This window comes from Dioscorea cayenensis, chromosome 1 (genome assembly GCF_009730915.1).
Source record: "Dioscorea cayenensis subsp. rotundata cultivar TDr96_F1 chromosome 1, TDr96_F1_v2_PseudoChromosome.rev07_lg8_w22 25.fasta, whole genome shotgun sequence".
Lineage (NCBI taxonomy): Eukaryota > Viridiplantae > Streptophyta > Magnoliopsida > Dioscoreales > Dioscoreaceae > Dioscorea > Dioscorea cayenensis.
The window spans coordinates 23102167-23117476 of NC_052471.1; the positions used below are offsets into that span (position 1 = coordinate 23102167).

At 37.3% G+C, this 15310-nt stretch overlaps 1 protein-coding gene across 1 annotated transcript; it reads right to left on the bottom strand.

The window, feature by feature from the left end:
- Positions 1 to 783: 783 nt before the first annotated feature.
- On the bottom strand, positions 784 to 13123 carry LOC120257933 (60S ribosomal protein L35-like). The gene is made up of 4 exons (XM_039265241.1): positions 13071 to 13123; positions 7298 to 7453; positions 7051 to 7217; positions 784 to 950 (listed from the first exon to the last, which is right to left on the bottom strand). The coding sequence occupies exons 1-4, from the start codon at positions 13121 to 13123 to the stop codon at positions 784 to 786; spliced, it is 543 nt and encodes a 180-aa protein (XP_039121175.1).
- Between the last annotated feature and the right edge of the window lie 2187 nt (positions 13124 to 15310).

The window sequence follows — 15310 nt, forward strand, 5'->3', positions numbered from 1 at the left end:
CATTGGTCATGGCAAAAACTCTGGTCTGAGAATGAGTCTGAGGTCACGCTATTCCACCTTGTGGACTATTACTAGCAGCAAATGATCTGGTTGGGGCAACAGGTGTAAAAGCAGTAGGCGGTACACCCTTGGATTTACAATGTCGTCCCACAGGAGGAGGAGCTGACCCTGGTATTCCACGGCCTAACTCTGGACATGCTGACTTAAGGTGACTAGTCTGCCCACACTGATAGCATTTGCGTGGCTTGCGGCATGGACCCGAATGAAATCTATTACAGTTTTGGCATCTAGGAACATTTCCAGTTGATTTTCCTCCATAACTACCATTCGCAGATGTAGCGCCTTTCTGACTGCCAGCTTTCCCTGATGGTGGTTTGACTGAGCTGGACCCTGAAAAACCTGAAAAAGTATCCTCACTCTTGCTGCGCTTGGATGTCCTTGAAAATTTGGATTTCTTCTCTTAGCTAGATTTTCACGAAGGCATTTACCTTCAAGAACCAATTTCTCAGCCCTCAATGCTAACTGAACCACTTCCTTAAAGCTTTGATTCCCAGTAACTACCATCTTCTCTCTGATACTAAGGTTTAGTCCTGCCTCAAACTTGGAACATAGAGCTTCTTGACCACCAACAATTTCAGGCACAAAATTTGCCAATTCCTTCAATTCTGCTTCATATTCTGCCACTGCCTTGTTTCCCTGAACCAATTTCATGTATTCTTGCTGCTTCTAGTCACGGTGAAATCGAGCGTAATATTCTTCATCAAATTCATGCAGAAAATCTGACTAAGTCAGTGGTATATCTGAACGACCCTTCAGAGTTTCCCACCAGATCCTTGATCTGTTCTCCAAAAGCCTGTCTGCAACCTTTAGTTTCAACTCATTTTCTATGCCCATGCCTTCAAAAGTAGCATGCAACCTCTTTAACCATTCCTTGGCAGCAATAGCATCACCTGAACTATCAAAAGCATTACATCCAACTGTCTTGCTTTCTTTAGTAGCTTGAACAAAATTAAGCTCTAACTGATTTTACTGTCTTCCATTGGTGCTTGCTGAATTGAAGGCATTGGGGGTGGTGGTGCTGGCGGCACCGACTATGCGCTCGATGATGGGGTCTGTCCCCCAAAGCAGGGCTCCAATAACTAAGAAAAGTCACGATTTTTCCTGATATGCATCATCTGGCGACCCCGGGCATCCCAATATGCCTTAAAGTTTAGGAGAGCTTCGTGGTGGTGCTACTCACGGGGTTACGAGCTGAGGTGCGAGTCCGGAACTCCGGAGCATGCATCGAAGCTTCCACAGCAGAGCTCATGTCTCGAGCTCGACCTCTTGCCTAGAGGGAGAAGGGGGTTGAGCAAGAGTGGGTTCCCCTAGAAGGAACACTAGCTCCTTAACTCATACATGGACGCTAGTCTGGCATTCTAGCTGAAAAAGAACAAATTTTAGACTTAACTTCTATATGCACTTATGCTCAATGCAAATCAGTAATTGGATCCACTAGTCTTTAAGGAAATCAACAGTTTTAGAATTTTAACTAAGATCAATGTAAAACCTCTGAGCTCGATACCACTAAAATTGTCAAGCCCCGAACCTAGCAGACGCATGGCAACCGTCTACGAGCGACAAGAAGTGGGTTCCACTAGCGCCCCACCTTCGGTTTCGTGTAAGGTTCAATATAAACCTGTTATCACAATTACATAGCTAGATGACAAAATAATAATAAGATCACAATAGGGTTCCCTGATACTAGGGACCCTAAACACAAGTAGTATCAACAACGAGTACAAAACCAAGATTTCGAGATACAACCAAAAAAATAGAAATACATGAACAACATATATAAAGGTCAAGTCTAGTGGATCCATAAATTTTACATGCATACTATAACAAACCTAAACAAGAAGTATAGATAAATCACTCTATTGCTGCACAGCACAACTCTGTCCAACACCGCAGTTTGAAAAGATAGAAGAAAGGGAGTGGTGAGTAACAGATGTTACCCAGATGAGTGGTGTCGGCATAGATGTAATAGAGTGATAAAAGTATTTCAAATAGTAATTCCACACGAATAATAACTTATAAAAATCAATTCAAAGTATTCAACATATTAACAAATAACACAAGGTTCATCAAAAAGCAAATAACATTTTTAAAACACAATGAACATAGCTCCAAAAATCATGTGGCTAAAAACAATTCCCACGCTAATCGTGGCATGACTAACTATGGGACCACAAAGGAGTTTTTTAAAAACTTTTTAAAAATTTAAAAGGGTTGCCTTTCCTTGGTGTTGGCCACTGAGATCCCCGTTTGGTGACCCCGGATTTTTACATAAAAGAACCCCATGTCAATGGCTACGCACACCTCTTGACTAGGGTAAACCGGGGTTAAAACACCCGACTCCCATCGGGGCCGGACCGTGGGAACCCCCACACTACGGTGTCGGACTAAAGTCCGTATTCACTATCAAAACTGAATGCAAAAATATAATTCTTTCCAATTTCCAATTCAAAGAATCCATCATACAATGTTTAAACCAGGAAATGTACATCAAACCATGTTCCATTTGCATATAAATCACGGAAATATACATCAAACCATATTCCATTTGCATATAAATACGGGAATGCAAGTGAACATGTTTCTTTCAAAATAAATAGGTATAAATATTCTAGGTTTAACCATTTCAAGTAAATTCGTACTCAAAATATATATCAAGGAAACCAATTTATCGTCAAATTTATGTGATAAAACACATGAAGAAATACTTTAGTACTCTTATTAAATCTATGCAATTATAAATTTAACCACTCACAGAAATAGTCGTCTCGTCCTGAGACGCGCTCACTGTTCGGTGAGTTCCTTCCCCTTAGAGATGCTTCACCACCTAAATACAAGCAGGGAATCCAAATTCTAATGAACATAAGAATTATGGCCAAAAGAAAATGCATGAAAATAAAATTATACATGTCTAATATGAAACCTTAGGGTTTTAGGGCAAAACATCGTCATTTTGGACCCAAATGACTTCAAAATGGAGTAAACCTAGTTTCAATAAGTTCAGGGTAGGAAGAGCTTCAATGTGGACCAAAGAAATACCAGAAATGACTCAAAATTTTCGGTACTACAGTAACTTCGAGGTTGCTACAGTAAAACCGAACCTTATACTATGGTTTTCTCCCAATTTACAACACTAAATCAAAACATTTCTTCAACAACATTCTCATACATGAATCATAAATCATTGGCTTCAATTTGAGCCTATAAATCATCAAATCCATGGAGAATTCAAAGTTTTTATGCATTTCTAAAAATAAGGAAATACGGGAGAAATACAAAATAAAAACATTAGATCTAAAGCTTACCATGTTCAGGAGTGAGGGAGGAAGGAGTTTGGTATTTGAGTTCGCCGGAAATTCTCGCCGTAAAAAAAAAATTCTTCTAAGGTTAGGGTCGGCCGAACAAGAAACAAGGAGAAAGAAATGAAGAAGGAGAAGAAGCCAGGTTGTTTCTCTCATTCATTTTTTTTAATGTATAGGAAATGATCTAATTGCCCTCTTAATAGAAAAATCATAGAAAATGGATCCAAATGACGGAATTGCCCCCGATTTTTCACATAAAAGCTACTATGCAAACATGCAAAATGCCACTACTGCTAAATGACCATTTTACCCCTAATGTAAGCATAAAAATCTAAATATTCAGGACAGGGTACAACAAATATGATCCTCGTGCTTTGGCACGAGGTATTACTTGATGACATGTGAACTTGCGGCAGGCAACCATCAACAATATACGTACTTGAAAGCAAAGAAACAAGTTCCCAAGTTTTGTTAGCTAACTATGCATTAAATTAGATAAACATTGTCTCACCCTTTGAGTCTCTTAATAACATGAGACTAATAAATTAGTTTTAAATTTAGGAAAAACAAGAGAAATTGAATAGGATAAAAAGTGAAACAACAAGAATTATTTATTCAATTTGAGATTTTGTTACTACTCGGATATGTAAATTTAGAAGGTGTATTTGAGATTTAATGATTAGATAGACAAAAAGTATGTAGAAGTGAGAGTAGATGGGTTTTTGCACACACCCCTTTGAGTCTCTTAATAACATGGGAGAAATAAATTAGCACAAATTTAGGAAAAAGAAGAGAAATGGTAGGATAAAAGGGAAAAACAACAATAATTATCTAACCAATTTGAGATTTTGTTACCATTAGATAGGTAAATTTAGAAGGTGAATTTGAAATTTAATCATTAGACAGACAAAAGCATGTAGAAGCTGAGTAGTATGCGGTTTTGCACACGCTTAGTCAAATGTTAGGGAAAAGGAATGTGGAATTGCACACAATTAAGAGGTGATAAAAAGAAACCTTGAACACATGATAGGAGAAGAAGATTTGAGGAAAGTTAGGTAATGGAAATGTTTCGATCGTGGCTTAACAGGATTTTGTAATGAGATAGGAGATTTTCTTAGTGGAGTCAACCTTTATAATGTGGAATAAAGTGACATTAAGAAACTAAGCATAGTGTTTGTAATTAGCTTTATACCCGAGATACATTAATTAAGATATGCGACATTCCAGTTATTTTTCATGTTAGGCCATAGGATAAGAAACATAGGAAAACAAATGAAGGAAGTCATGATAATAAGGGGATTTGCCAAATAAATTTTCAAATTTAGACGGAAGAGATTTTTAATTAAATGTCATGAAATTAGTCAAGTAAATAATACTAAGGAAGTAATTGACAACGCCCATTGCGTATGTCCCACAAGTGCACGAGTTTGTCGAAGTAATAAAATCCCGGTGAGTGGTGATCGTATCCACAGTGGGAGTAGGGAGTAAAAATACTTTAAATTGTTTTCTTTAACTAAGAGAAATATGAATAGTGATTTGTATGACAAGATGTAATGCAAACAATAGTAAAAGAGACAAGAGAGAGAGCACAAGTACCGGAGAACTAAGGCAATCGATATAAATGGGGTACTGGATATTGATCCGCCTAGGACAATCATTTCAAGTGCATAAACCCTCCTAACCCTATACATGTCCCGAAGGAGAAATTGAACAATCTCTCAACCTCGCACTCGTATAGAATTGCAATGAGTTGTAGGGATTCTAAGTGATAAATTCTCTTCCTATATGTAGACCTAACCCTTTGGTCCAGGAGGAAGGTCCCTAGCCACAATTAAGCTCTAGATGCTAAAATCGCTTCAACACTTCATTCCATTGACCCAAGCAACTAAGCTCCAAAGTGGAAGGTCATCCCTTAGCCCATTCACTCTACTATGACCGCAAAGAACCTCGAGGAATTGGAGGTAAAATAAATCACACCGGAGGAGAAAGGGACGCCTCGCTACCTCTCGACTCATCCTCTCAACCCTCTCAATCTAGCTTTGTCTAACTCTCGTGATGTGTCACCACTCACAAGAATTACCAACAAGAACACTCAACCCTAGTGTCACTCTAAGGGAGTATTCATACAATCAATGTATTCAAGATTGGAACTCAATAAAAACATCAATTAATGAAAGCATAATAAGAAGGTTCAATGAAACGAGTACATCCTAGGGTTCATAATCCAAGTACCCACTAGGGGTTTAGCTTTCCATGGAGCTAATTACAATCAATGAAATCGAATGTAAAAAGCAATGAATCCATAGAAAAACCCTCGAGTAGTCATGACAATGGTCTTATGGAGAGTCCTCTACTCGTCTAAAAGGTCCCTTTGTCCGCCCTAGGATACACCTACTTGGATCGGGTGCCGACAAAAGCTCTCTCACTAACCTTCTTCCAAATGGAGCGCGATGTCAGAGCCGTAGAATCTCTCCCAATCCCTAGCCAATACCTCTCTGAAAACCCCAGCCGATTCTCTCTCAAGTTGGGGAAAAGATGGAGAAAAGAATGCTGAAATCGGGTTGAAATTGACTTTTTAAAGGGTTGGAATCGGGAATCCACACGCCTCTGTGAATATTTCACATGACTCGTGTGGAATTAACGCATGGGCGTGTGGAATTTTCACACGTTCGTGTGGCTTATTTGGATGATTCCTTCTTCGGGCCAGCTATGAACAGTACCTACTACATTATTTTGCTACATTGCCCTGGTACAGTACCAGTCTGAAACACTCATGAAACCATGCTTTCATCGAGGTAACATAAACGGGTACACGTTTACGTCGTAGATCATTTTGCTTCTTCAATGAACAGCCGCGTTGGTGGAGATCTTGTTACACATGCACAAGCCGGGATACTTAGAATGTGACTGCCTTTGTGCCCCTCTAAATCATTGTGCTAGCTTGAATACAAGGTGGTTGCCACACATTCTAGCATCTTGAACCCGACTTATGTCTTCGCGTTTGAACCTTCTCAAGATTTTGTCCAAATAGTGCACCATGATCTACATTGGCTTTTCTTTTCTCTAAGATTCAGCCTTCAAAACCCCATATATGCATGAAAGTAACATAAATACACATATTAGTGTTAAAACCCGATAAAAGTAATGCTCATCATAAAGAAAAGAACACTTCGTGATTCTTATCACACAAGCACTTATCAAGAATGTCCCTTTAATTAGGAATGTCCCTACTTATAAAAGAGTAAAGCTATACATCCCGACTTCACCTCCCAAATTCAACTCTCGAATGACGTGGATGGCCACGTGACCTTCTATTCTCTCTCCTCATCAGCTCAGTTTCTAGCTTCAATGTAGAAACTGTCAAATCTTATCATCTTCATCCCTTTGTTCCCATCTCCATCTCCTTGCTCTCATGTTTCCTTCCTTTTCACCTCAGTGTTTCTTGTGTCACCTTACTTCCCAAAGTTAGCCGCCGTGATCCCCGTTGTTTTCCCTACTCCGGTACCCCTGCCCCGACTTCGAAATCTTGCCATAGTCGGAGATGGTGACTCTCTCAAATCTGCCGCTCTGTGATCCCAAGCTCTCAATTTTCTTTACAACATCCAGCCCCTCCACAACAATCCAGAACAAGACATGCTTTAAATCGAGCCACGACATCGCCGCCGTGCATATTTAGAAAGTTTAAAAGCACAAATGCACGACTGATGCTTGGTGAGATAGCGCCTGATAGCACGAGTCATCTTGGGACGGAGGTCAAGGGGAAGGAGCTTCTTCTTCTTATAAACCTCCCAGAGCGCCGCCTTCTGCTTTTGCAAGATCACTATCAGAACCTGCACAATTGACAACCTCACCACTTTTCTGCCGCATTTTATCGAACACATGATAGGTTAGAATTCATAGGCACAGAATAACAAAGCAAAAGATCATAGAAAGTGCACATCTTCGAGAGCTTGTTGGGGGCACCACCAGTGACCTTGGCGACAAGGAGAAGGGCCAGCTCCACCTTGAGGTCCTTCAGTTGGGTAAGTAGATCCGCCTTGGACTTCCCTCGCAATTCATGAACCTTGATTCTCGCTGCCAAAGAGGATGGATAACTGAAAAGGAAAAGCATATCCAATGAAAAGAATGGAGATGGAGATCGAATTCTCACCCATGGAAATGATTTTCTATCATGGCAGCGCTATGAGAAGGAAGACGAAACCCTAGCTCCGAAGAGATGGAATCACGAGTGAAGACTATTTATATGTACTATAACCTAGAGATGGGCTATTGGTAGGTAGGGAACCAAGGGGGGGCTAGCAAGGGCTTCGACCCCTCTGACTGGAGTTCTTCTCCGCTACTGGAAAACACAAAATCAGCCCTCTTCGGCCACCAAGAGACCTCCTCCCGGACCTCAGCCTCCCTGACCCAAGAACTCCTGCCGCCGCCCTCCCTCTCTCTCTCTCTCTCTCTCTCTCTCTCTCTCTCTATATATATATATATATATATATATATATATATCTTCATAGATTTTTTTATTTTTATTTTTTTTAAATATCTCTCTCATCTTTAATTCTTCATAGATATTTTTAAATACCTCTCTTTATCACTATATCTCTCATAGAATTTTTATTTTTTTATTTTTGTAAATATTTTTAGGTTTTTATTTTTTTATTTAAAAACAAATCATTTGTTTACAAATTAATAGCTATAGTCTAAAATATAATAATATTTTTAAAAATATTTACAAAAGTTATTATTTAATCTATGGATATGTTATAAATTACTTTAAAAAACCAATTAATTTATATAATATATAAAATTATATTATTAGTAGAATTTTTTTAAAAATTATTGTTTTGACACATAATTTTTATAAACTAAAATATAAATTAACATTTAAATAAATTTAAAAAATTATAAAAATTTATTAATTGAATTTATGTGTGAATTAAATAGAACATGAATGATAAACTTCATTTTTATAAATATACCTACAATGTGTTCGATTAAATGCCTTAATGAGTTAAAATATTGAAAATATCAAATATTAATATGTATCATAAATTCATAATGTATATATGTATAACTAAATAATGTTTAGTGTTAAATCTATATAGCAAAATGCATGATTGTCTATATTGAGAAAGAGGTTTTTGTAACTATTGACAATGAGGCGATTCTACAATGTTTTCGAAAAATGCAAACTCGTCATATTCGGGCCATTCTCCTCCTCGAGTAGCATGCATCGACAAATGAAAGTTCTAGCTCGAACGCGTGAGATAAACGCTTTTATCTTTTTGTAATTGATTTAACTAAATGTCACAATATCGCACTATTTTGTATCGAATACAATTGTTATGTTGATTGAAATAGTTTTTGACATTTTACCCTCAGCCCCCCTCCCCCCAATAAATAAGTCCTGGTTCTGTCCCTGGTTATTGGATCAAGTTTCCAGAGAAACGATCTCCATACTCCATAACCCGATACTGCTGTCTTACTGAGATTCATCGCCCAAAGAGAAGGGGAAGATGGGAGATGGTCGGGAGATGGCCGGGAGATGGGAGATGGGAGATGAAGAAGGGGAATGAGATGAGGTAGGGCTTTGCTCTTTGACTATATGTTTCTCTCGTTTCTTTTTTGTTTTTGTTTTTACTTTTTACATTGAAATGAGAGAATTGCTCGACGAGGAAAGAGAGAATCAATTCACTTGGGTAGCCACGTCGTTCGGGAGATGAATTCGGGAACATTCATAGGGACGAATAGCTTTGCACCTTATAAAAATATGAACATTGTTACAACGACATACCGGTAATTAGGTTCCACTACTCCATTTTGCTATTGGACATAAGGACAAGATATATGATAGTGGGTGCTATTATGAAAAAGTTATAGCTAAAAGGTATGACCATAGTTAAGGTAATTTTTTATTTTTACATTAATATAATTTTCTATCTCATTTTTTAAAAGCAAAAAGTTTAGAAAGGGATTCACATTTAGATTTCACCAAATATATCTATCTGTATAGAGTAAATTAATTAATAAAAAACAAAGAAAGCATTTAAAACAACTACTAGACATGATAAGAGACAGGCTCTAAATATTCCTTAATATAATCTTAAGGAGGACAAAACCGACAATTAAACTTAGGTGAATAAAGACAATGCAATTTCATATATTAGCAAGTATTGTACAAATGATAATTTTTATTGATTTAAGGAATTGGTAAAGATTAGGACTCTAAAGTTTTAAGTAGAGCATTAGGCGAGTTATGAGAGCATCTCTTAGAGTGAGCACAAAATTTCAAGAGACTTGTTTTTGAAGGATGTGTAAAACCAAGACAAAGAGACCATCCTCTTAACCCATTGTCAAACAAGTAGTTAACTTAATGAAAGATATTTTACTTAAAACCAAAAAAAAAATAACTCAATAAAGTAGTAGCGTATAAGTAAAATTTTAGGCCTAAATTAAATTATTCGTAATATCACGAACATGAATGATTTGATAGTATGTAATTTGATAATTGAAAAAAAAATTATTCAACAAAGGTGATAAGAAAATGTTAGTGCAACCGCACTATTTATTTGGCATGATTTAACACCAAGGCAAGATGACGTGGAAACTATAGTGACAAGGCATAATTGATGACATGGAAAGCATGGTGACATGGCAAGAAGACTTGGCTTGCAAGGCAAAACAGCTTCAAGATCTTGGTGGAGCTATTTTTAGTAAGTCTATAACATGGAGGAAAATATCTTAAAGATCTTGGTGGAATTATTCTTGGAAACATGTTACAATTTGAAGACAAGATCATATCAAGACCATATTTAGGTGATTTGATTGAAGACTAAATATAGTGGAGCTTAATTAAAGAAATACCTATCAATGGTATGATTTGAAGAATCCTTGATGAGAATGATTGAAGATCATTAACAACAAGATTTGAGGACCAAACTTGGGTGAATTGAAGATCAAGTTTGGAGAATCTTTGAAGACCAAACTTGGAAGGTTGAAGACTATGTTTGGCAAGTTCCATGAAGACGCACAAGGACGTGCGCCCCTTGCGAGGGGACTGCGTGATGAGAAACTGAGGAGGTAGGCTAGTTGCCGGCAATCAGGATCGGGAAATTTGGCTGCATCGACTCAGACTAAGCATGACCGGGAGGTTGATGGGTCTCGAGGTCTTTCGCAACGTAACCAGAACTCGACCAAATCGCTAGATCAGGGAGACATGTTGCAACTTATGTTACAACAAGAGTTGCAACAGCTAATTTCAGAAGGTTTTTAAATTAGTAGCCGTGGAGATTCTAAAAGAGGTATGTGCTATATTTGGGATGTTGAGGCAACTATATAAGCTACCTTGCTCGTAGATTGTAAGAGTGACTCGTGGAGGAGAGTGTGTGAGCACTAGACAATCTAGAGAGGGTAGTGATCTTTATTGTTTTGAGAGTGTGAGTGACAAGTGTTTGTACTCATGTATTTTTACCTCTTTTAGTGGATTGTTTATCTCCGGGCTTGGCCCCCTAAACGTAGGCGAGTGGACGCCGAACTGGTTACCAACATCGTGTGTCTTTTTCTTTGTTGGTTTGTGTGAGATTTCTACGAGTGTTTGAGTGTTCCCTAAAACCCACAAACCACTTTGGAGGAACTAACAGAAAACTTGAGCATGTCTAATCAAAACTTAGCCATTACTAGTATAAGAATATCAATAATAAACTATATTTGCATTGTTGCTTATATGGTGGAAGATACTCATATTGGGCCACCATTGTGTATACTAGAATAAGGAGATTAATCAATTTACTTAACATTTGCAGTGGGTAGTGGAGAATATTTTATCATTTAATACAATACTTCAAGGTAATATGCTTTTTTAATTATAAAACTTGAAAAAATATTGCATTTTATTTAAATGCCTTAACAGAAAGTAAAGAAGGTTTATATTGGCTAGGAAGTAATTTGGTTATTATTAGGAGCCCCAACTTGAAGAAGAAGCTAGACCATCATGATCATCCAATAAGAGGGGTTTTAATTTATTCAAATGAACGATTTGAACACCTATCGATTCATCTTGTAGAACTTTGGTAGAAGTCTAGTGTTGTTGCTTTTAGGACATACTTAACTTGGAGGATAATTAGCTCTCGACCACAGCCTCAATATATATTTTTTTTTTTGACAAGAAGAATAGATAGCCCGAAAGCCTTGCTAAACCATCAGGGGTGTGCACAAGCCTCCGTGGAGCAAGTAGCGGTGGGGCCCATGCACACATGGGTGCTGTGACCACCGGCAGACAACCACCGCTTACATTTCTCAGAAATGTGCCCTCGGCTGAGAATCGAACTCTCACCACTCGGTGAAGAGCTCTATCGGCGACCCGTATACCAATAGACCATTTGGTCGTTGGCGACCATAGCCTCAACGTTTGGTATAAGAAAATAATTAAGAATTACTACTACAAGATTAGAGGCATGATATCATTTGATTAACATGGTAATGCAATTATTTGCCTAACTTATATGTTCAAAGTTTATGCTCTTAGGTAAGGAAAAGAGAATACAAAACTTTAGAAGAGATTGACTCCATTGTATACGACAGTGATACACCTAATGCAATGTTCATATCATTAACCATGCTTGATACCATGACGGTAGTGTTATAATTCTTTGTTCATATCATGTGTGACCATATGATGAGAGAGATGAGTAGGTGGTGAAAAATTTTATGAAGAAAAAGTTCATGCATCAATTATCAAATTAGAGTTTGATTTATACCTTGAATTATTTATTCATTTTAATCATTGATTATATAGAGTATAAAATTCTTATTTTTATTATAATAAGAGATAAAGGCATTTTAGTCCATTCACTTTGCCTCATATTAATGCAGTGGTATATCCAACACTTGTCGATCAAATATAGCCGTGAATCGGGGAAGAGTAAAATCTTATTAATCAATGAAATGATGATAACAAAAAGCGATTTTTCTCTTTCCTATAGGCTAACAATAAATAGGCGAATGAAAATAATACTAAGAAAGGAGATAATTTAAAATTTTACTAAAAATGGTAAATTCTCAAATATCAACAAGAAATAAAAGGCTTAAGAAAATAAAGACTATTGCCACAAACGGCTTACAAATCAGAGATTTCTAGCCTAAGATATAATGAAATCAATTATTACCAAAACCAGCAAAAATAGGGTTTTTGAGGCCTAAACGATGGAATATGACGAAATTTTGGTATGACTCATGAGTTTGTGACACACAAACTATGACTTGTGTTCCTTGACCCGTTTCCCATTAAATGGACCCGGTAAAACCATAATATTCAATATAATTTTTATATTTACCCTTTTGTTCATTTCTATCCTATGCTCCCAAAATGTTCAATTTGGCTACTAGTTGATATATGATTTGAAATATGATTATTTTATTCATTTCCCCCTATAGGCAAAGAATTTATGACTAAAGTGGATGATGATATAGTTCAGAAATCCAATTAGAATTTTCCATGCTACTATCTCATGAGTTATTTTAAAAACTAAAAAATTACTTGAAATGAGGTAAATGGATAACACGATTATATGTTTTGGACCACATCTTAGTCAACAACTATAGTGAATATTTTGTAAGTATATTAAAGAAATGAATATACCAATGAATAAATGTTGTGTTTCTTGGTCTCTGCCATGCATCCTGTATAAAAGCTCTCCTATTCCATTTAAAGTAACAAACCTTTTGTCCTCATGTATATCCACAATGTAGAAAGGTGTTCTCAAGCTTGACATGGTCCAGACACGATCGTGTCTGTGCCATTGAAAAACCCATGCCGAAAGTAATTTTACTTAAGAAACGGTGACATGCTTTGGGTGCTCCTGACACACTCGTGTCACACCATTGCACGGTCAATACACGATCGTGTCTCTTCTACTGAATCTTCAAAGCAGGGCTCTTCCATTTCAGTTAGTTTCTCCCCAATACAACACGGTCTGGACACGCTCGTGCATTGACTGTGTCGAGCCCGAATCAACCTTTTTAACTATAGTTTCTAGGGTTTCGTGACCATCTTTGTTTGGGATCTTCTTCTCCACCGGGAAGATAGTAATAAGAGTGAAGATGAAGCTTATCCACACCTTCTAGGGTAACAAGGAGCGAGTTGGAGGCACAAAGGAAGTGGTGCTAGCACACAGAGATCGACATTGGAGACAAATCTTGAAAAGAAGGGATTCATGTTTTCTTTCTCTAGATTTATTGTCATCTCCTCCATGTTGTACCCACCCATGAGGGGCTAGCCGGCCATGGTAGCCCAGGGTGGGAACTATATCACTTTGTATGCTTAAACACTTGTATTCTTCTTAATTTACGGAGTTCTTTTAGTTCTTGTGTTAAATATTGTGTTTGCAAAACTTGATGTGCTTGATCTGCGTAGTTGCTTAGGTAAAACTCAATGGTGGATTATCACAGTTGTTGTTACCCTAGGCAATGGCAAAACTTGGTGAGCTTGAACCCACAGTTATCTCTACAAAACTTGATGTAGTTGAGAGTCATAGTTGCAGCATTGTTCTTGGGCACACACTAGAACCCAAGAATGTATATGGTAAGTCATGAGAGCAAGTGAGCTTATTCTTCTATGTTGTTGACACTCAATCCAATTTCCCTATTATCTCCACCTATTCCTCTTCTTACTTCTTTTATTTTCTTATTCTTCTATGTTAATCCAATCATCAATTCGCTCTAACTAGAGATCAGTGGTAAGTGAGTATTTTTAGTCCAGTTTCTGAGGTTCGACAACCCTACCCCTCACGGGGTACTACTTTACTACTTGTCTGCGCGACCCATACACTTGCGGAGAACACATCAGTTGAAACTAGAGAATTTATGCATAACAAACCACCTGTCATGTTAGGGGTTTAGAGGAAAGATGAGGGAAGATGAAGACAACGTCGAGAGAGATTTCTCAAAGGGAATCAAAAACTTTATTCATCAAAAGAGTGGAATGTTTAAATAAAATACAGAGCAACCTTACCCTTAATAGATAATATAAAAGCATGCTAATATAACTCTAACATGCTTTCTAATTAAAGTGAGATAAATGAAAAACATAATCACTATTGGGTATATAACCCTGAGATATTTACTAATTAAGGTGAGATTAGAAGCATAAATAATAATCTCCTCCTTGACTCATAATCTCACACTAAACACAAAAGTAAACTAACAACAAACTGAAACCAACTCTGCACAATAGTTGAACTTTGTGATCGGTAAAGGCTTTGTGAGTGTATCGGCAGAATTATTTGTAGTGGAAATCTTCTTAATCTCTACTATGCCATTTGAAATAACATGTCGAACAAAATAGAAATTTAACATCAATGTGCTTGCTCCTTTCATGATATATTTGGTCCTTCGCCAAGTGGACAACACTCTGATTATCACCATATATGGTAGTGGGATCACCATATGTTGAAATATCTTCAAGCGAGCCTTTAAGCCAAATTGCCTCCTTAGTGCCCTCTGTTAGAGCCATGTATTCAGCTTTTGTAGAAGACAAACCAATAGTGGATTGCAAGGTAGCTTTCCAACTAATTGCATATCTACCCAAAGTGAAAACATAATCGGTCAAAGACAGTCTCTTATCAAGGTCACCCATAAAGTCTGAATCAATATAACCTTTTTGCTTTGTATCACTGATAAGTGCTTGAGTATACATATTGTTATATATGTTTTACATGCATTGAGCATCATTTTTACTATGGTTTATGTCTCATATTGTGTATTTGGTGTTCTTTTATGCATATAGGTTGTGAATGCCTCGAAGAGTAAAAAGGAAGCAAAGATAGGCTATAAAGACACAATGTTGGGAGTTCTTGTTCAATTCAAGGACCAAGACACGAGAGGAGTTTATAAACATGGAGATGTGTGCCAACTTCCACGAAGATTCAAGTCAATTCACTAGTTGGAAGGGCACAAAGGCA